The 22,995-nt window shown below is 41.8% G+C and overlaps 1 protein-coding gene across 7 annotated transcripts; it reads right to left on the bottom strand.

Moving 5' to 3' along the window:
* Window positions 1–329: 329 nt before the first annotated feature.
* On the bottom strand, window positions 330–21,874 carry klc1b (kinesin light chain 1b). Of its 7 annotated transcripts, none has more exons than XM_063492107.1 (16): window positions 21,802–21,874; window positions 15,061–15,328; window positions 14,471–14,701; window positions 13,507–13,588; window positions 13,043–13,271; window positions 12,861–12,948; window positions 12,189–12,290; window positions 11,476–11,649; window positions 10,769–10,868; window positions 9,211–9,260; window positions 8,884–8,951; window positions 8,561–8,669; window positions 8,049–8,201; window positions 2,035–2,159; window positions 1,684–1,741; window positions 330–1,591 (listed from the first exon to the last, which is right to left on the bottom strand). In XM_063492107.1, the coding sequence occupies exons 2-16, from the start codon at window positions 15,307–15,309 to the stop codon at window positions 1,517–1,519; spliced, it is 1,893 nt and encodes a 630-aa protein (XP_063348177.1). In that variant the 5' UTR covers window positions 15,310–15,328; window positions 21,802–21,874; the 3' UTR covers window positions 330–1,516. The 7 variants fall into 7 exon arrangements, with proteins under 7 accessions (XP_063348177.1, XP_065327955.1, XP_063348179.1 ...); XM_065471883.1 differs by having other exon boundaries at window positions 13,507–13,585; XM_063492109.1 differs by lacking the exon at window positions 21,802–21,874 and adding an exon at window positions 21,568–21,745.
* Window positions 21,875–22,995: the final 1,121 nt, after the last annotated feature.

The following is a 22,995-nucleotide window of genomic DNA, read 5'->3' as shown; positions in this document are numbered from 1 at the left end:
ACTAATGAACTCTGCTGCTAGTCACTTACCTCTTAGAAACAGGAAAAAAGGGAATCCGACAGCTCTCAGCAGAACCCAAAACCACGAGTATGGGTTCATTTAAAGCTCCACATTAAAGCTCTGACATCCTGAGAGATTAGCAGCAAGCAGACAAACCCCCTCCAGGCTGATTTGTACCAGGTGGGAGGAGGAAAACTCAGAAAAGTCACATCTTAGTAAGACATCTATGTTAGCCGAGTTCCCACACTCACACTGGAGTCTGATGTTGTAAGATCTCGCTTGGTGGAAGAGCGTAAGTGGATAAGACGAAGATATTCAAACGAACTCAATTCTGAGTAGAAAATGGTTTTAATTCTTTTATCAAGATCAGACACCAACTGCGGTTGTTTTAAGTATCAGATCAAAACAGACGTGTATGCAACTGTCCCCTTAAATGAAACTCGCTTTCTACTTGTTGAAATTTGAGCACTTGATCATTTTCTATCCTTTATATTTATTACATAGAATGAAATGAAAACAAAGGCAAAACAAGAGAATTAGAAACAAAAGACATTCCAGTTGTTTTTGAGTAGCGACACTAAAAACACAATCAAACAAGACACTCAAATCTTACCATCGTCACACATCCCCAATCACAGCATTACAGAAAGATGTGCTCAGAGTTGGCAACTCAAACCTGCAGAGTGGACTAACGTACAGCAGTCAAGTCCTGCATGGCACCAAAGGCTGTTCAGGATCAACAGTTCAGTCCTGATTGGTTTACTTTTTCACACATATATATGTACATACACAAGTTGTTTTTTTTGTTTTTTTTTAAGGAGTGCTTTCCATGGTTTACACGATTACACCTGTGTCTTTCTCTGCAATGCAAGAGATCAGCTGTAGTGGTTAAAGCAGCAGCCATAATTTCAGTTACAGTCACGTCAGTAGAATAAACATCTTCACCCTGTTTCCCAAAGTTTGAAGCTACACCCCTAACATCGCAAATAAATCTCAACGGGCAAATCATTAAAAGGAAAACGTTACATGACGTCATTTCAAACCCAAAACCTTTTCATCTTTATCTACCGTCGAAGGCAAAAATAAATCTACAGTCTACAAAGTATCTTTTATTTACATGTAAGAAAAACGTAATCTTAACTAAAAATCGGTTATTACTGTCAAAAGGTGGCATTTATGGCGAGAGGCGAACTCAAAGTGCAGAGTCAGTGATTATGAATTAAGGGCAGAGATGAGGTACGGTAGGTTTTCTTGGCCACAATTAGGAGGCACCAAGGCAACGAGAAATTAGGACTACGACGAGGGAAATGCAGAAATGTGGCAACGGGAAAAATATCAGACTGGTTATGTAGGTATTCATCCTGATGAGTGGGAATCTAAGAGGGTCTTTGGGTCAGGCGTGTGGACAAAGTGCGTGCCGGTTCGACACTGTCCGACGGTTCTGTTGCCGAAGGCCAAAGGGAGGAAGAGGAGGGGGAGTAGTGTCTTTGGATGGGTGAACAGAACCGCCTGCTGCTCAGTTTCCAGAGTAGAGATCCACAGTGCTGGAGCTGAGCCCCCGGCTCTCCCTGAAATAACTGCCCCCTCGATTCTGGCAAGGAAACAACACAGGTTAAAGTCGAGCGTTCAAAAATAAATAAATACAACAACAAAATGCAAATCTTTTCAAAAACTGATCATCACCTGGAACGTTTCGTCGCTGGATTTGTTCAGATAATTCAAGGAAGAGGCTCGCTTCATACTGATGGACAAAGAAAACAAAGATGAGGCATTTGTTTCTTTGAGAGGAGAGCACACACACAAAATCAGGCCTGACCACGTTTGGGGAGTAAATGTCCAATAAACTGTGACCTGCTAATTAAATTCAGTGGAGAGAAATTGCACTAAGAACATATGTTGAAAGGTTTAATGTGGCTTATCATGTAAAGGGCTCTGTGGTGTCATTAAGACTAGAGAAGCCCTCTGAGAACTTGTAGAAGCAGTACATTTCTTTGTAAAACATCCATCACAAGAGAGGATTGCTTGAGTTATTACTTGGTGCTGCGAGGTTCAGGCGGTACGTTGCCCTGCAGTTTCTTCACCAGCATCTCGCTGCTGCGACGCAAAACATCCCTGAGCTTCCCCAGAGAGCCGCTGCGATAGAGGGTTCCACTGCCATCCTGCAGACACACACAGATGCTCATTAGCTCATCCACACTCCCAGCTGCAAACATGCCTGTTCTTATCATTAACTAGTAATCATCAATTATCAAGATGCATGTTTGTGTTTCGCTTGAGTCGTGTAGCACATCATGACGCGCTATAATCAGCTGCTCCCAGCCAAACGACGTGATCATGGTGCCTCGCACAATTTAATTAGGTGTCACTGAGTTGTTCACACGGAGCTGGAAACATCTATCCAGAATCAGTCAACTTCCATTTACATGCAAGTCTTTATAGTTTGATCCAAAGGTTGTGCTGAGTGCCATATATAGTCATTATTAACACATGGCACAACATCTTCATTGAGACAATTGGCTTTTGCTGCTTTTCTTGACATTTTGTGACACCTGATATTCTCACTGTGCACTCATTACTTCACTCCCACACATAGAGATCTGTTGTATCGTCGCTGGTTTGGTTCATTAGGAAAACAAACACGAGACTTCATGTTGGAAGGAAATCAGCAAACTTGCAGTCTGATAAATTGAATAATCTGAAGTTCATTTTCAGCAGAAAGAAAGCAGAGATTGATTTTAAGAAGATATGTAACCATGGTTACACGAGTGGAGTAGATATGCAGTTTTAGGTTCCTGGGACTCGGTAACACGGCAAACCTCTGATAGTCTTCATACCCAAACTGTGACACACTTCACAGCCCAATAGAAAGCAGTGTAACCAGTTTAATTTGTCACATTTGCCTTAAATTAATAGCTTTATCTGTATGATTTACTTAAATATGACTGTTTTATTTTGTCAGTAGCATACTAATAAAAATCCAGAGGTTCTATTCAGACAAATTTAAAAATGACTTTAAAGTTAATTGCAATAATCCATCCATTCATTCATTCATTAGATTCCCGTGTGTGTGTGTTTAAGTGTAATAGCAACCAACTTGTAAAGTGTCTGTTTTAATTTCTAATCAGCAAATAAAACTGTATGTACTTGTCTTGCTTTCCCAGTGTGCCCTTTTCTCCTTGAGGCGACTGCTGTTGTGATTTGGTGCAATAGAAATAAAACTGAACTTTTTCTATAAAGTGGCTGTCACAATGCACTACTACAGGACTACCAGCAGAGGGAGCTGTGTGTACAAATGTGACTTCTGTTGCCTGTTTGGCTCAGCAGCTGACATTAAAACCTCAAAGCAGGAGTGTGTGTCTGTTTGCATCAGAATCAGAGAAAAGACAGACTTCACAAATGGAAAAACTTTATTTGAGAATACCAACAAGAGTCGATGCAATAACCTTCACAATGCAGAATGGTAATTATAATGCAATCCTACTTACTAAGTGCGTTATAGACTTTTCCATTTATGTTCTTTAGGAAACTGAAAGTCACACTACATATGTCGAGAACAGACAGTTCAATAAATAAGCATTCCACTAACACAACAATATTGCCATAATTATGTGATGGACACAGTCTTTTATTATTTATTTATTTATTTTGTTCATAGTTGCATTAGAAGTATAGGTGTTCGCATGGGAAGGAATGAAGAATCAAGGCGAGTAGCATGATGAAAAGCCATATAGTGAATGCAATGTCAACTATAAATACAGCCTACTATTACACTTCCAAGATGTTAAATCATTTACATTCAGTTAGTTAAACATCTGAAATAATGTTGATCTTGAGGAAACACTCGCACTGTACTCCTGGTGTCTAAAAACATGATTCACCGACTGTTTACTTGCAAACAACTGTGTGAGAAAAAGTCCATTAAACTCTGTGTTCAAAATACAGCATCCATAGCCAGAGTGGGCGCTGCGACTGTACCACCGAAAACATACACACGAATACACACTACAACTACTGTAGGATCCAGGTTTCTGTTGATTTACGATGCTATCCTCTACTCCTACACCAACAGATCAAGGCAATTGTGGGCATTTATGCCCATTTATTAAACTATATAGAGATCACTCAGGTGGCCAGTGTTTGTGCTAGTAGGTCTCTGCTATTGTATGGGCTTTACAGCGTCAGCCAATGTTGCCAATTCCCTTTGTAAATGCAAGTGACTGTAGAGCCTTTGCTAAAGCTTGAAACAGTCACACTGAAGCGAGTAAGCAGAAGCTGAAAATAAATTACCATGGCGACACAACAGCTTGCTGTGATCTGGCTAATCTGCCGTCACGTTTTGGCCTCTATCCTGCTCCGGTCCCGTCACAGCGGGCAACGCAATGGCACTGTTGACATACTACTGCCTTTATATTGAGCCACATAATAATAAAGTATTTAGAAAATGTAAACAATTTCATACAAAATAAACCAAAACAAAACAAATTAATAGCAAATATATCTATAAACACAAAAAAAAAAACACAACACAAAATTGGCAACCCTCCCTTTACTCTTCCCGCTGACTGTCAACGTGTCAAACTATACAGTACCATTCATTTTAAAACTTGTTAAGCATTTGATCGCAGGCGTTAGTTCAAACTGTCAAACACACAGTGGCAAAAAAACCCAAAAAGATACAATTATGGCTAAATACAGGCACCGGGTTGGATGCTAGCTTTGACGTTAGCTGTCATTTGTTGTGCTCAAGGCAACAAACAAATTTGGAGTGAGAACAATGCAGAGTAACCGTGGAAGTTCATTATCTGTAGCGCTTTATCTGGTTATGTGCTGGAGTGATGTCTGGAGCTATTCTGCTGTTCTGCCTTGTTTCAATAAATGGCTGCTCCTCTTATGAGCCAATAAATAAATCTGCTGTGTCCCTGTGGTAAATACACATGGGTGTGAATAGAGGAAAAATGTGCGAGTTACTTCCTCACGTGGAAAGATTACACACAATGACTTTTTTTCTTTCTGTTTTTCTTTCTTTTTTGTGACAGAAAGAGTTGAAGTTCCGACATGGGGAAGGGGTGACGCAGGTTAGTGAGAGGGAAGGACAGGGAGAGAGAAAGTAAGGAGGAGAAAACAGAGCAGAGGTGAGAAGACCAAACGTCCCAGCAGCTGTCAGTTGAACAGGGGAGAGAGGTGACAACCAGGAGGGGGGCTTTCTGAGTCTCTGCCGCAGGAGAGGGGGGAGCATCAGGAATGGCAGAGGAGCTGTTGGACAGAGAAGGCCAGAGGGAATGACAACACACATCCTTTTGCTATTGTGTTGGGGAAGGAGAGAAGGATGGAGGAATAGTCTTGATGGCTTAGGCCTGATAAAAGAGAGAAACAGACAAAAAAAAGAAAAAGAAAAAAAGAAGGCACACATCGTAAGATTAAGAGCTCTGGGTTGGGCTTCCTACTCTAGACATCTACGCTTTGATAAATTTCCCATGACTTGCACTAGATTCAGTAACTTCCTGCAGATTGGAGGCTGATTATTCTTTTTCTAAACCCTAATTTAGTAAACGGTAAATGATATGGGAGCATCAGGCTCTGATTCTCTCTGAAAGATTACATCTGTCTTAGATGCTACACTAGCAGGTCAGCAAAGCAGTAGGTGCTGGCTGCAGTCACAGTGACTCAGCTGTTTCTCTTTCCTCTTGGGGTACCAGAAAGACTGAACTTGGCACACAGTGCCCAGCCGGTGACTGTGCACTGCAGATGTGAGACATCTGCAAGCAGCAGCACTGAAATGGGAATACTTCGATAACTATCACACTGATGGTGGGACATGAATAAACCTAAGTAGTATACATTTCACAGAAGCTGAATCTAACACACGATCCTCCACCTACGTCCTCACCTGACTATCAAACTAATGATCTATTCTACTCATAGAGTACCTAAATACCAACCCACCCAAGCTTATTGTGTGGAGAGGGGGAGAGTACAATCCACTGAATGAGAAGAGCAAATTTGACTGACAGGCTGATTGGTTGTCATGGCAAGAGGAATCAACATGGAAGCACATTATTGACAAACACAAGGGGGGGGGGGGGGGGGGGGGGAATGGAAAAAAAAAAAAAAAAAAAAAAAAAAAAACGTCAGAAGGTGAAATCTGGAAAACATGCAAACTAAAAAGGCAGCACATTAAAGCAGACCACTTACAGACACACAGGAAGTGGAATCATGCATTTTTTTTTTTTTTTTTAAAACAAGAGCCACACATACACGTCAGTAATTAACCTGTACACAAACGCGCTGACAAGCTGTCGTCTCACTGTTATTTTCTAGACAAGGGCCACTTTAATAGCAAACTTTGATAGCAAAACAGGAAGTGCTTTTTCAGACATCTCAAGCATGTAAACAACTTCCACAATGTTAATGACACAGCAGACTGAGTGCAGAAGAAAGAGGAGATGAGACTTTAAGCAAAGTAGGTGAGTGACAGCTCTGTGAACCACATCACCACGCGGCAAGACACAAGTAGACTCTTTCCTACACTAATCTTTGAAAAACAAAATAACCATTTTAAGCTGTGTAAAATGAATGGATGGATGGAATTTGTTATAAATAAAAACAAAACTTGCTTAGTCAAAAAGCAGAAGTTAACATGACTAGAAAATAGTCAGAAAAAGCATGAGAATGCCATGAATATATTTTCTGTTTGAACTGAGTCAGTTTAACTCCTGCTGCTATAGCTACACGCTGGCTAATGAAATGCAGGCACACACACACACAATTCTCTGGATGCCAGGCCATGTTTCAAAGACAGACAGGTGCATGGTCAGATGCAAATACACATGCCGTTAACATTTGCTGCAGTGCGCCGTGAAGCAGTGTGGGGTAGCCGTGTTACGCTTATGAACATGTGCAGAGCAGCAGACATCAGGTTAAAAAAACAAACCAAAACAGAAAAGACACTTCTCAACCAAGTGAAAACACACTGAACACATGACGTGCGTTAGTGTGTGTTGTTAAGGGGAGGGGACGCCCAGCGGGCTGGCATTGCTGCATGCATGTTTGGACTGGGTTGGTGCAGCAGAGGGCGTGGCTGCACTTAAGTGAGGGGTGAGGCACAGGCTCAGATGAGGCATCCCTGCCAATGCTCTCATGCCTTATGCAAGTCTCATTATTTGGGGGTGAACTGTGCCCCAGCAACAGCGGTGCCAATTTGACTGCATAGAGCGCCATGTTTTATAGCCTATTTTCTAACTGTAAAAGGCCAAAAGTGCATCTAACAGCCAGAGTGAACATTACAATGAGGCAATAAAGCAGCAGGATGAACTTTTACATATCAGCCACTCAGATTACTGAGCAGAGGGACAAGCAGAGCACCGACGATATCAGGAACCTTGTCAGTTGTGCTTAATGGCAGAAACATGACACATCCTATTAGAGATTTAGACAGGCTATATCTCTGAGCATATGAATGTTTAATGTGTTGCCAGGGTGCCACAGTCTAAACCTGTGCCTCATAGTTACTACTTCACTTGTGCAAAAGCATCGCCAGAAAAACAGCCTTTATTAAAAAGGTAAACATGGAGTCCAAAACTAAGTTTTGATGCTGTCAAAATAAAGAGTGGGTCAGCATGCCAAGACACTCAATCAGCATTACACTTTGAACTTGCAGCTAAATCTCATGGTGGTATATTTACAGGGAGATGGACTGGTACAGGTATAGCTCACTGGAGCTTTTGAGTGGGTAATCCACTAAATCAAAATAAAGTGTGCTTCAATGTGATGACTCGCATAATTACAAGGTCATCCAGGTGATTTTGTAAAGTCTGGACTCATTGAGGGCTTCCTGACTGGCTCTGAGCCAGCGGAGTCGGTGTCCTCACTGCACTAACCTAACAGAAAGGAATCCTCTTGGCTCTCCTTTTAAACACATAACACATCTTTGTCCTTTATTCTGAGCGTCCTGTACCAGTACACCCTCTCTGTGATATTACCAACACAGCCTCGTTTTTCCAGAGAGGCCAGCGGACATGTTGACTCAACCATAGTGGATTTGTACTCACCCCGTTCCACTCCACGCCCATACTCACTTCCTCGCCGGTCTCAGAGCCGCTCTCATACTTAACGCTGGTGAGACTGTCCCTGCTCTTCCGCCTGTCGCCCTCTGTGTCTTTCAGGATCTCCACCACACGTGTCTGGTGGATGGGGTCGATGCCCTGACGGGTGCAACACACAGATGCAAGAAAAAAGAAAAAACAAAAACAGTCAGAAGTAGCACTGATGTAGCCGTCAGCATGTCAATATTGGCAGGAGTGCAAAGTTAAATGGAGGAATTAAATGTGATTTCATGTTTCCTTTCCCCTATTAATGCTTTCAAAGCACTGGGACACGTTTTAAATGACTGAGATGGGAGTGATGTTAGGGGAGAGAAGTGGAGGCTCTAGTTAGAGACAAATCAACTTACTGTGTTGCTCTGGATCCATAGCAATGTAGGGAAAGGGAAAGAAATATCATGAGATTCACTGTGCTAACATGGGGAACATATGACTATTTTCACTTAGAAAACTATGCTGACCTGCTTGCGAGACCTCGCAGCGCACTCTTCCAGGGTCTCAGCAGCTTCTAGCTTGCCCTGGCGGCGGTACAGAGCCCCCAGGTTCCTCAAGGTGGTGTTTACTGTAGGGCTGGATGCACAGGAAAGTTTCGTTATTTGAATCTGAACAAAGGAAATAATGTAAGTTACATAAGTTACACAAGTCTAAAATAAAAATTTTTTTTTTTTTTACAAAAAAAGCTTGCGATACAAGTTAGTGACATACAAAGCAAATAAAATAATTAATTTCTGTCTTTGTCACGTGACCATGTTGTAAAAAACACTCTTATCAGTCTCCGCCTCACCTATTGACTTTGCAGGCCTTGTACCAGCCTCCGTACTCTCCGTATGGAGTATTGTCTCGGTGCCTGCCCTGGAAGTAAAAAAGAGAGAAGAGGAAGAAAAAGTGAAGGGGTGTGGTTCAAATGAATGAGCAATATTCTGTTCCTGTGTTTACGTTTAACTATCATTTAACTTCTGGGGATTAGTTCCAAGGATTGCATTTCTATTATAATGAAGTGGCATGCTTTCCTCATTTCTCAGCCTTGTGTTAGAAAAGCTGTTTGAAACAGGTTTTGTTTGTTTAGCTTTTGCGCAAATTCACGCGAGGACTGTTACAGAGAGCCGCTCACCTTGCTCTCCTCCCTTTCCTCGGCGTGCATCCAGATGGGCTTGTTGTCAGCTGCAGACAGACAGGAGAGATGGTGTATACACTGGGATTTTAAATAATTAGCCTCATGCCTGGAAAAGTGAAATCAGCTACTGGGTGATAAGGGTTTCTTAATCGGTGCACCAAATCTACCCGTGTGGTGGAAGAGTGAACGTGTGCCACTTTGGCTAAAGAGTGAATCTGGAAACATATGTGACTGAGCCATTTCAGAAGGAGGCAGAGCTGCGAAGGGGTAAAGGAATTATTAAGTATTCAAGTGCTGTACCGCCACCAGTGGGTCGAAAATGAATGTGGGTTCAGTGGGTTATTCCAGTTACTGCCACAATGGATTTTATAACATTTCTGAGGCTACATATTTTTCCAAGTATTCACCAGAATCCATCTAAGACTTTAGACTGATGTCACAGTAGATCTTCTGACCATGCATTAAAAAAGTCAAGCATTTTAACTATTTAAGCCAACAGAAATGAGAGACTTAACAGGAAGTGAGGTCATGACTCTGAGGAAAGTCTAGCACCCATCTTGCTGACACCCTGGGACAGTTACTTATACCTCTGTGCATGTGCGAGCACATCAAATATTGGGCTGATTCGGATTTCCAGGTCAGGTGGTATAAAGAAGGGAATTTATTTATGACATTTTGTTTGCAAACTTGCAAATCATTTAAAAGATCATTACTGGTTTTGGCAAACATCTGCACCTGCTTGCTGTGCTGGTGGTTTAGTAATAGAGTCCGAGTGTAACAGCTTTAATAAATTTACTGCAGATTCGTCCCCAAACAAATTACAGACAGTACAAAAGCACCATTAAAATTGTTTTGTTGTAGAGAGAAAGACGATACTACTGTTGAGGTAATAAAGACAAAGAAGATAAAACATGATTATTGCATAAAGTGCTGCCACCTTTAGAAGAAAGAATATTTATCGTTAACTGTTGCTGCTTCAAGTTGCGTCACCTTAACCTTCAAAGCACTTTAGTATTAAAAAAAAAAAAGAAAAGAAAAAAAAATCTTACAATATTATCAAGGTAAGTGACACACAAAGAATAAACCTCTCTGAAAAAGTTGGATGTTTTTGTCAAAAGGCGTCAGAGCGCTGCTTTGTGCAAAGTGACTTTTATTCCTTTTTCAAAGCAGTCAGTCTAATCCATGGAGGAAAGCCAACAAAAAGGCTTTCTTTAAACCAAAAGAGAAGAAAATTGCAAGAGTTCATCTTTCAGAGCAAACTCTTTATTTCTTCAGAAAGATCGAGTCCTCTGAATGGTGAAGTTTGGTACCCTGCTTAGACACAAGTCCACTTTTTAACCACCTGTCCATCACTGCTCGCTGGTGTGGCACAAACAGTGGATGGATAAGAAAAGTGAAAAACAACAACAAAATAATGCTGAATTACTAAGCGGCAGTTCTCCTGGGATCGTTTTATAGTCATTCACTGGCAAGAATAAAAATTCTCATTTGTACTAATATAATTAAACATTTACTGCTATACATGCAAATTCCAGTAGCCATTATATGACCTTACCATCAACAGATCCAAATTCTTTCTCATGAGCACGAGTCAGGATCTCTTTGTAGAGAATCTCAGCCTCCTTGTATTTCCCCTGTTTGAGAAAGCAGGATGCCTGAAGAACAAAGAGGTAAAAGGGGATTTTAGTGTTGAACCAAATGGGCTTACTGGCTCAGATTTTGCCTCCCTCGCTGTACATAAATTCTCTCCATCATCACTGAGGCAGTGAGAACATAAGTGAAAAGGAAAGCCTTGAAGATGCAGCAGAACAGCAGATAAAAGACTACTAACCTTGTGCTCTTTAAGCAATGCTAAGTGACACGAAACAGTTCTTTAAACACCTTTTGAGGTGACAAATCTTATTCTGCAAGAGTAAATTGATTGCCGACTTTTATAAAAATCTTGTGTTGAAGTAAGTAGTGCCCTTTGAAAAGGGAGGGAAAAAAATCATCAGTTGAGTTTAAAAGATATTTCAAGTGGAATCTTTGCAGGCTGGCACCAATATACACGCTCAACACCCCCGCAGAGACCAAGGCTGACAGAACAAATGATCGAGTGTGTTGGCAATCAAAGCAAACTCTGCCTGCGTTTACCTCGTTACACTCACAGCTCAACAGAGACTGCAGTTCTTATCAACAAGTACAGCATTAGAAGTGAAAGGTTTGAAAGGAAGACGAGAAAAAGGACTATGCGAGTGGATTTCGTGTAAACTTCTCGCTCACCAGGTTGTTCTTGGTTTTGGCCACATTTGGATCATCTGGGCCCAGCCTGGACTCGTAGATCTCCAGGGCACGACAGTAGTAATATTCCACCTCCTCATATTTGCCCTGATTCTGACACAACAGGGCCAGGTTGTTCAGCTGTTTGGCCACATCTGGGTGGTCCTTCCCCAGGACCTGATGGATATCAGAAAAGTATATGTTCAGGTTGTCTTTCTGCCTCAGTGCATCTCTCCTTTCTACAGCTCCAAATCCTGTTGCTGCTTTCACCAGGCAGCACGTCAGCCTGCTGCAGGCACTCAGGAGATCTAATAAAAGGCCGGCCAATCAATAGTGAGGCTACAGAATAGAGCTTTCAGGCAAAGAGAGACTCTTTGTACCATGCTGAGCTCGGTAGTTTTGTCATGTCTCCTATCCATCTCCTTCCTCGCTCCCCCAACGCCTGCTATCCATTTTCAGCTGCGCTCTCAATTAAACCCCAATTCCCTGCTGACAAAGGAATGGCCCCCAGTGGAAACTTCACAGACAATTTAAGAAAATCATTTGCTCTTTTTCCTATTTATAGTAGCTGGTATTACACTAGCTTTGACTGACATTTTGGAAATGTTACCACTGTTAATTACTTTATAACAATGGGCTAATTGTTCACTGGTTTAGCCTTGAGATGAGACCTCGATAGCAGTGCCCTGTTGGTGCAATCCAGGGATATGGCCTACCTTTTCTCTGATCTCTAGAGCTCTCTTACACAGAGGCTCGGCCTCCTTGTACTTCCCTCTCTTTCCATACAGCACGGCCAAGTTATTCAGGGTTGCAGCAACCTGGAAAAAAATAAAAATAAAAACCAGAATGACTGTAGTGGCAGGTTAGATTTTACAATTCCCTGTTTTCAAGGAATTATCATAGTCGGAAAATGTATGCTGTTCAGTGTTCTCAGAAAAACCTAGATAGTAACTGCCTTGTGACAAACTGCAAAGACCACAGTGCAGCAGAGCTTTACAGGCTTCCTTTAGGCTTTGTGGGGAGTTTTAGTGCTTCGGTGTTAATAGTCTTACAAATCTGTGCACAAAAAGGAAACAGTGTCTTTTAACGTTTCCCTTTTGGTTGCTGTATTAAAACTGCAAGGATTCAATGGTTAATGCCGGATGTACAGGCAGACACTGAACACTGATGACTGATCTCTTCAAGCCTGCAGGCACATGGTCAAAAATCCATACTTTAATAGTCGGAAAAATCTATACAGGCTGATTGAGTAGGACAGTAAAAAGAATATTGCCTTCCTATTGAGTCTTTGGGAGTTATGAACAAACAAAAGATAACTAATCTGATCTGTCTAAACATGGATGAGTCCATATGAAGATATGGTAGCCATGGCAACCGTGAAGTCTTACAGCAGGATGGTCCTTGCCCAGGGTTTTCTCACGGATGGATAGAGCATCGTTGAGCAGATGGGCTGCCTCTTTGTATTTATTCTGATCCCTGTGCAAAGGAGGAACAGAGAGCACCATGTGTAGCTCAACAAATAAAACAGGATACACAGCAACAAAAAGCCAAAAACGGTGTGTTTTCTGACCTATACACCAAAGCCAAGATATTGAGCATGGTGGCCACATCAGGGTGATCATGCCCAGAGGTCTTCTCCAGGTCCTCCAAAGCTTGCTTGCACAGGGGCACGGCCACCTCGTACCTGCCCTGAGAGGCATACTGGATGACCAGGTTGTGCAAGGTTCTCAGACGTGCTGGGATCTCATAGCCTCCCTGCTGGGCTGCGACCACGGCTGCACTGTTATGTTGGTGCTGCACTGTGGGGGAGAAGGAGGAAGGAAACACGCAAAATCAAAAGGTCAGATTGGCTCTAGTGAGTAGAAAACTGGAACACACACACACACCACTGTCCTGGAATAAGGTAGCCAGGTTATTTTACTCTGAGATGATGCATGCCACAATTTAGTCAATATTATCCCAACAGCAAACCAAGAAAGACAGCTCTCTCTTATTCAAAGAATCAGATGAGTCATTGTTGCTGTTTGTTCTTACTTCCTTGGCCGTGCTCCTCCTCATCATTGGGGAAGAGGTCATCCAGGGAGTCCTTTGGTGTTTCTCTGTCTTTCTCCTCCTGCTGAGAGGATGAAAAACCTGCCATTCAGACTCTCTAACAAACAACAGGTATAATTCAAGAGTTGCCTTTATCAGACATGTGAAATGTGTGTTGACGTCTAACAGGGAGAGATGAGGCAAGCCTGATATTTAGAAAAAACTCAGAGTGAAGAAGATTTAATTTACTGTCATCCTTAATAATACATCACAAAGAGTAAATTTCAAAGATGAACAAAACAAATTATTTTAACAATACAAAAATGATAATAATAATAATAATAAACAATTAGGATGGGAACATTAAACAGACTACTCAAGAATTATTTCCCCTTGAAAGGATAAATGAGATTTTAAGGATAAACTGCACTCATCCATGTTCACTAAAAGATTTCTTTAATGTGGAAAATAGAAGACAAAAACTTTCCAGCTCTGGCTGGATGGGCTGCTGCTGAGCTAAGCAGTTAGAGGCTGTAATAGCCTCTATCCACTATCTGTGACTAACAATATGGTAAGAAAATAGAGAGATTTATCCTTGACACCAGATCAATGGGGACCACACCAGAATGCATTCCTTCCTGGAATGAGCCAAAGTTTTCTTGCTGTAACGAAAACAGTGAGTTTTTTTTTCTTCTTGCAGCCAATTACGCTGACAGTTTCGCGTCCTTCAGAGTTATATCAGCAATTATAAGAAAAACTAAAGTCTTTTTCCATTTCCCTTCTTAGGCTAAATTCAACTTGAATCTATTTAGCTGAAACTGTTCTCGTTAACAGGATGAATAAGGACGAATATATTTCCTACATTCCTCTTGCAATACAGACCATATACACACAAAAATCACTTATCTTCAATGTACCAATCTAATCCCACATTAAGGCCTATAATCTTTGTATAATCATTACTTACAGTGGGTGAGACATCTTCATCGTATTTTTTGAGCTGGTTCATAAACTCCAGGTGCTTCTTCTCCTCTTCCAGCTGGGCCACGCTCTGTTCACTCTTCTGCAGCTTCTGCTGGGTGTTGGCCAGCTCATCCCGCAACCACTGGTTCTCCTGGCAAAGCCTCCTCACCTGTGCGCGCAGCTTCTGCTTTTCCGACTCCACCGCGTTCAAGTGGTTGGACAGGGCCATCATCACCTGGGATAGAGACAACATTGAAGAGCAGCGATATTTATCAAGGACAAAATGTTACGGTGACGGGGCGGCAGAGTATAAACTGGGTCTGAATTTCAGTGAATCATGATCACAGCACAGGCTCAGTATAGAATGAGGAAGCTGTGAGGAAGCAGGAACAGCCAAAGAAGAAGATGATAACACAAATCTGCCACTGTAGAAACCCTTCTGTTTGTCTGACAACTCTGATATTAGAAATTGGAACCCATTTTATTTCACACACAAATTTTTCTTTCACTCATATCATCAGTGTGGTTAAACTGAATCTGCTCTTTAGGTTCAAACATACAATTCTGTAAATCCTTGTAACTTCTCAGTCATACCTGTGCTTCTCCCAAGCCCAGTTCAATCATCTCCACTGACTTGCGGAGAAGATTGGACTTCTCGTGCACCAGGTTGGCCTCTTCATCCTTCTTTAGGCACTTGATGGTCTCCAGGAGGCTGTGAAGGATGGAGTTATGCTCGTTCTTCAGGGCTTCGAGACCCTGGATCACGAGCTTTGTGTTCGAGATGATCTCCTCCTGAGAAAGCTTCTCCAGCTTCTCTTCCCGTGGGTACACCATGGTGGACATCTTTTTAGCTCAGGGAAACCTGTAAAAGATGGGAGGAAAAGCCTAAGACACTGTAGGAAAATTCCAGCAGCAGCTGTAACAATTTCATAATGATGTGTCAAACATACAGCTGTGCTTGCTTAACACAGAACAGAACCTAAGAGCACAGCTGATTTGGCTCGGCTCACTGCAAATGTCAAAACACGTCTCAGTACAGTTCCTCTCTTTAACCAAATGCATCTTTAGTTTTTAATGATCATTTACACCATTAGCACTTAAGGCATTCTCTGCCTGTGTGACAGGAAAGCAGACATTGTTTCAGTTTAAAATCATAAATGTCTGAATTTCATAGGCCTGCCTAATTCTGACAGATGCCACATCATATCTACTCTGCTAATAAGATCACAGCCTCATCCTGCAACAAGGTGATGGCCATAAAAGGGGAAATGAATGCATGTTTATTGCTACAGCTCAGATTAGAGATTCAAATTTCATAAGAGAAGTACGTCAGCAGTTGTATAAGCACACAAATTGAGCACAAACAGAATCTATACAGCTAAACATAAGAAAGAAGGGTGGCTACATAAAACATATATATATATATATATAGTGCCTAGCTGAGAGCCATGGGACACATCATGCTGATGGAGCGACTGCTGGGACTTGGCACCTATAATAAGCTCAGGCTGGGAGCAGGGCTGCAGCTCGCTGTGTAACACAGGGCACACAGATGCTGCAGTATGGTTTCTCTCTGGTGCCAGCACCCAAACAGAGGCCAGCCATGCCGGATGCATGATTCACTGACGACTGAAGGAGAGAATGATGTAGCAAAAGCTTCAGCAGCACAGCAGCTGGCCAACTCGACAGATTTTAAAAACACCTCTGCAAGTTAGTAATTTGATGGTCGTTTTTAGAAATGTCAGCCCTCGGGCGAGTCCATGGAACACTTTGCCTAAATAACATAAAGATAACTTATGACTCAATGAGCCACATCACTACTGGCTACATCATGCAAATGTCAGTGCAAAACGCAGCCCTGCCCTTCCAGCTGGGGTGCAGCCAGTGATGGAACTACTGCATTCTGCATTTTAACAGCACTGAGGAGAAATAGTTAAGGGAAAAAAAAGGGGTCTTGCAGTAACAAAAACACCAGCTGAGACCCATCCGCCTTAAAAAAATAAATAAATAAAAATACACCATTAGTGAGCCACTCCCTTCTTTACCACTTCCAATTGTCTTTTAAAGGAGCAGAGAAAATAAACAGACTAAAAACAGGCCCAAAGAACTGCAGTGAAGAGCTCTTTATTTTGCACTGTAACAACAGGAAGCATGATGGCGGGGGGCGTATTTGGTTTAATTCAGGCACAACCATTAATGAGTTATCAAGATAGTTGCTGATTAATTTCTCTTGGTGGACTAACCGCTGCTTTCTTATGTCCTTAAACCTCCTGTAAAGATGACTTTATCTGCTTGCATATTCTCAGAGGACTCTGACTCAGCTTTAAATCAAACATGGTAAACAAACCCAGCTGGTTTACTGCTAGTTTTGGGCAATCATGTTCCTCCTTTGCATGTCACATCATGTAACCGCAGCTGGGCTCTGTCATGAGGGTGTTATTCATTATACTAATATGTACCACGCCGAACAGCCAGCCAGGGGCCAGCTGCTGTACTTGCCTAGTGGACAACTGAATGCCAATGAGCCTGTGGAAAGCAACAAAAAAGCAACTGCTGGGGTCTCCGGCTGGGCAGGACAGCAGCAGGGGCCGATAAGAGACGGGTGACCTAACACTAATTTATGTGTTATGGGAGGACACAGAACGGTCTTAATTCTCCCCACCACCCATTTTTCTCTAATTAAAACCTTTGCTATCCTCATGAATCCGACAGATTAAATTAATTTGCGAATTCAAAAAAAGCAAAATTTTCTGTTTTGTGACAAATTCGTCTCTAGGGAGAGAGAGATAAGCTTTTCTGTTAAATGCCTGAACTCTCTGCACAGACCAGGTGAAGCAGGAAGCCATTTGTTTAAACTGTTAAAACACTTCAACAATGGTATTTAGCAATGCTGAGCTTATTAGCTATGGTACCACGAGGGGAGCACGCTCGACTTCATATATAACCACCCCTCTATACTTATTCTAATCAGGGAGCAGTACAATGGAAAATTCAAAGAGACAGCCAACCTCTTAAGAGAAGCCTCTTTTCTATCCCAAACTGACTGAACTCTGATTAAAAGTACAAAAGCAATCCAACAGAAATATTAACTCTGTAGTGTTGTATTTGGTGCTGGCTTAGAACTGCTTTCACATTCAAATATACATTATATAATACGCATTATAAAATCTAATAATAAGCCGTTAGAAGGTAAGGGTTTTAGAAGGCGAAAGCAAACATGAAAGCGAACAGAAAAGACTCAAAAGAAAACCAAAACAAAACAAAAACCCTCACTCAGTTCCATGAAACTCAAATGCCAAAAACAAATCAACTAGAACTTCTATTTGCACGATCAACAGAGATGCCAAAGGACTGAGGCTTCATTAAAGTCAAAGCAAATATTACAGAGACCCTTACTTTGCATGAAGGCGTGTCAGACAGCTTTATATTTTTCATCTGTGCCTGCAGTCATTTGAAAGTCTGGCTGTGAGACGCCTAACTCCTGTGAGCACGATATGAAATGTTTTCTTTGAAAGATCAACACTGCTCGCAGATCAAACAGCTTATTACCCTGTAGAGCTACTCCGACTCTCAGCTGTTTAACACCTGTATGGATGAAAGCCGGGTCTACAAGAGAAGTGCTTTCATGTGAGCCAGCATCTTTACTTTTAATAAAGCACTCCAATCAGCGAGTTTCTTTCCTCAGACGGCTAGAGTTAATATTTCCCCAAGTGTTTAAAGAGGTATATGAGAAGTCCAGCAGTCCTGTTGTTCTCTGCCCTTGGATTAATCTTTAACATTTACTTTGTTTTATGAGATCATGTGGGAGGGAAATAGCTGATATCATCAAATGGAAACACACAAATGCAGTATGCTAGCAAAATAAATGAAAGACAACACATCTATTTTATGACCTCTTATACCAACAAAAAGGCCAACGGTGCTTTTGCGTGCCCTCGTGATGCACACGTTACCGTGCGCAGCAGTATGCATTCACTCGATGCAGGCTTTGATACAAGTGACCTCATCATTGGGTTCAAGAATGATGAGGGTCAAGTATGACCGAAGACTCTCCAGCTTGAGTTGGGTTGCTAGAAAATGCATTTTGCACAAAACTGCCAGCCCACAGCTACATGACCTGCCATTTCAATAAGCACACGACACGCATTGCTTTAACAGACGTTCATGTCGCTCCATGGTAAAGCAGATGGAGCTTTTAAGGAAATGTAGCTTTACAAAAACTGAGGTGGAATAATATATATATATATATATATATATATATATATATATATATATATATATATATATATATATATATATATATATATATATATATATATATATATATATATATATATATATATATATATATATATATATATATATATGTATATATATATATATACATATACATATATATATATATGTATATATGTATATATATATACACATATATATATATATGTATATATATATACATATACATACACATATATATATATATATATATATATATATATATATATATATATATATATATATATATATATATATATATATATATATATATATATATATATATATATATATATATATATATATATATATATATATATATATATATATATATATATATATATATATATATATATAAATAAAAGTTGGGGTTTTTCGCCATAGGAAAAAAAAATCTGGGTATAACATACCTCATATCGGAGCGATGCACGACAAAGTCATTAAACAAAGCGACGAATAGCTGCTAAAGGCTAAAAGCCATTCATCATATTTTCTGCTGCTACAGCTTGTATCAGAAAACAAACCTGGGTTTCAGGAGCAGATCAGAACCTCACAGTTTGGCACGGGGAAAAGCTGGTGAAATAATGTCCTCCTCCTTGAGGAAAAGCGCTACACACCAGCAAACGGCATCATAAACCTGCCCTCCTAATCCAAAGAGAGATCCTTTGTTTTGTTTTTTAAAAACAAACAAAAAAAATAACACAATAAACGTTCAGTGTGAAAATGAAGCGAATGGAAATGAAGCTGGACAGTAATGAGAGGGACGAATGCTAATTTTGGTGAGGATGAGGACGAGGAGCTGCCCGCGGGATGATGTGACCTTCCCCAGTGCTTCGTCAGAACAACCAGCATCAGCTTGGGTGCACGTCGGGAGACGGGCCCGCCCACAGAGGGACAAAAACAGAGGAGTGCGGAGGAGCAGGTCAGATGGGGGAGGGAGTCATCCCGATCTAGAGCCTGCTCCTCTCCTCTATACTCGTCACACACAAAGGAAGAGACCTAATGAGGCACAACAGAACAGCCTCAGTGACACAGGCTCAAAATGGTCTGGCATCCCAGGAGCTCTTATATCAATACTGAGCTTATTTACATATAGCTCCTGAACATATAATACTCATCATGGCACTAAGAATGAAATGCCTCACATACTGTTTACCTTCAGCACATCAGAAAATATTTACACTGCCATGATACGTCACTCACACAGTCGCCCGAGCGATGTTCATAGGCTGACTCGTGCAGCAGGGGTGTGCAGTTGAGCACTGGATGGTTAGAATACTATGATTAAAGAAAATCATAATTCACAAACTCCAGGACCTCAACAGATGTGATGTGTGGACTTTAAACTGTGACTCACACCAGTTACACTCATATATACAGATGCAGCCTAAAAATAATCTGAAAAATATAAACAGAATAGGCATGATTTAGCTCTTGTTACCCAACTTGGACCGGGAAGACAAGCTAGATGAGTCATTCTTGAAGAAGGCTCAAAGGTCATACAACTGCAATTACAGCACTTCCCACCACGAGGCCAGTATGAGAGCAGGGAGCAGTGTATTGAATGGAATACAATTTCAACAGAGAGGTCGGCGTACTCCGTATTGACCGGCTCATTCGCCTCTGACCGGTGGAAATCTGGGCCTCGTGCCTTCATCCAGAAGCTACAGCCTTCATTCGTCTCCATCTCCCGGGAGGCCTTAAGATTCGCATTATTACTTTTTCTCGGCCAATAACATCCTCACTCTGTATCTTTTCTCCTAACCTATCTATCATCACTACCGTCACTTGTGAAGGTAGTGCTTTCCCCCCCATTGAGATCACAACAGTGGATTAACGCAATAACCAACAACTGGCATAAATGTGGACGCTCTGCTGCCAACTTTAATTTCATATTCAATTTTTTTTTTTGTCTGTGAGGCAGGGTTAAAAACTCTCATCTTAAGAAGATAATCTAGTCTTCTTTAAAATTGTCTGTGTTTAGTTGTAAACAATCCTACTAGCCTACCCTTTTTGAGAAAGGGTGTGATACATACTGGGAGAGGAAATGGGGGGAAAACGGCAGAGAGGAGTCAGCAACTTCCTAGCCAAGCCAGTGGGAGAAGCCAAAGCCATCTCCCAAGGGGACGCCTTTCCTGTCCACTTGGTGAAGTTTGACACCACCGGATTAATAATCCTTATTTCCTGCACAATAAAATAGCAATCCAACACAGTGTCGGTATCACTGTGAGAGACACAAAGGAGAGCCAGCCAACCCAGAGGGTGTGGCAGGGCCTGGAAACAACCAGCAGGGAGGTGCCACTGACTGTCCTCAGTCATCCATCACTCCACAAAACCAGCAGCTGGAGGGCTGCTTCCCACTAATGGCTGTCTGACAAATGAATATGCCTACGTATTGCTAGGAAAAAAGAAGAGATGTTCACTTCTGCATCGTGCCATGCCGATGAGTATTATTCAGGAAAATCAGACACCTGTGACGAGATCGCAGTTCCCCACAAACAAGCCGAGACGATAATGACGGGAAACAGCTGAAAACAGAGGCGCCATCCTAAAGTCGTGGTAGTTACATGTTAATAACACTGCACTGCCGCTAACGTGGACAGAGAGCTCTCTGTACATTTTGACATCACTTCAAAGCGCAAAACACACCAGGTAATCTGACGCTTTACTAGAATAACACAATTTCATATAGCTTTAGCCGTCCATGACATTTTCTTCTTTCACCTACCAATTTCGTTATGATCTCTAAGGTCACACTTGAATTTTGATGAGTTTACTGTGGGTTTTTTTAATGATCGAAGACTCTTTAGTTTTGAAAGCTCTTACTGCCTACTTGCTGCCCGATCTGTGTAGAGCTCCGCTCAGCGCCCAGCTAGCTCTCAGCTAGCCAGCGATAGCGTCACCACTCCCCGGCTAAATGTCGCAAGTTCATCCTGTTCAAAGCGCAGAGCTGCTCATTTCTATACGCAGCATCTAAAATCCATGCTCCCGAAGCACGCAACCACACACAAGCTCACACAAGACTAACGTTTCACGGAGGAAATACAGCTTTTCACTTACCGAGAGCTGGGACTGACGGCTAGCTCAGCCCCTTTAAATCCAAAATGTCTCCGACACGGCAGCTACCCAGAAGCCTCTGCGGCTGGCCAGACCGAGAGTGACGTCATGCTTACTTTTCGTCACTTTTCGTTTATCTATCTAATACATAACTAGATAGGGTCACCCATATAACCCCAGAACAACAAATGGACATAAGTGTGGCTTGTTCGGCTTAATTTTTACTTACAAAGAAATCCCAGTACACTATGAAAGCCCATAAATGCGTCTACAGCAGAATTCAAATGAGCATGTAGCGCCACCTGGTGGATATGAGCATTTAAACTGTAGCATAGTTTGGAAACATTTTCTAGTATTTTTTGGTCAGATGATGAAGCTGAAAATATGAATTTGTTGAGGAAAAAGACACACAGACAGACAAATAGGACTCTTTCAATCACAGTATGAAGGATATTGAACACTAGATAGAAATATGTGTGTTGTCAGGATGGATGAACAGTTCCTCTCCCAAGCTTTTAGAATAGAATAGAATAGAATAGAATAGCCCTTTATTGTCATTGTACATGTACAACGAAATTGTGTTTGCTCCACACCAACTATGTTGAAATTAAATATAACTGGCAGACAGCAAGAATAAGTAGCATACAGGAGATATACATTCAAGAGGAATATATACAAGCAATAGAAAGGAACAGATTGGAGAAAAAGTTGCAAAGTGCTTGGAGGTAGTGCAAAGAAAAAGACTTGGCCTGAATAGAGTCCGTGTGTCCGTGAGTGCCCTGACCATGGCTCAAATTGGTGAGGTGGGTGGGCAGGGGTGGGGAATATTGCTCGTTAACAGACTGAATGGCCCAGCGGAAGAAGCTGTTAGTGAGTCTGGAGGTGTGGGACCTGACTGACCTGAGGCATCGACCAGAGGGCAGTGGGTCAAACAGTTAGTGTACGTGGTGCAAGAGGTCACCTATGATGGTCCTGGTTTTTCTGCGACAGGAGCATCTGGTGATGGGCTCCAGGGGTGGCAGAGGGCAGCCAGTGATTTTTTGGGGCGGTTTTAATGACCCTTCCTGTTCTCAGTAGGGCCCCTGCGTACCAAACACCCAGGCATTGGAGAGCACACTCTCCACTGAGGAGCAGTGGAAGGCCAGCAGCAGCACCAACGCCCTTCTTTACCAGGGTGTTGGTGTTGTGGGTCCAGGT

This window comes from Pelmatolapia mariae, linkage group LG13 (assembly GCF_036321145.2).
Source record: "Pelmatolapia mariae isolate MD_Pm_ZW linkage group LG13, Pm_UMD_F_2, whole genome shotgun sequence".
NCBI lineage: Eukaryota > Metazoa > Chordata > Actinopteri > Cichliformes > Cichlidae > Pelmatolapia > Pelmatolapia mariae.
This window is presented reverse-complemented; position numbering and strand designations above follow the sequence as displayed.

What these genes read in the sequence shown, in the direction of transcription:
- klc1b (XM_063492107.1), bottom strand. Translation starts at nt 15,309, where the DNA reads ATGTCCACCATGGTGTACCCACGGGAAGAGAAGCTGGAGAAGCTTTCT. An exon ending in CCAAAACCAAGAACAACCTG is followed by an intron (nt 10,869 to 11,475) that starts GTGAGCGAGAAG and finishes TTTGTTCTTCAG; the next exon opens with GCATCCTGCTTTCTCAAACA. An exon ending in CCTGAACCTCGCAGCACCAA is followed by an intron (nt 1,742 to 2,034) that starts GTAATAACTCAA and finishes TTTGTCCATCAG; the next exon opens with TATGAAGCGAGCCTCTTCCT.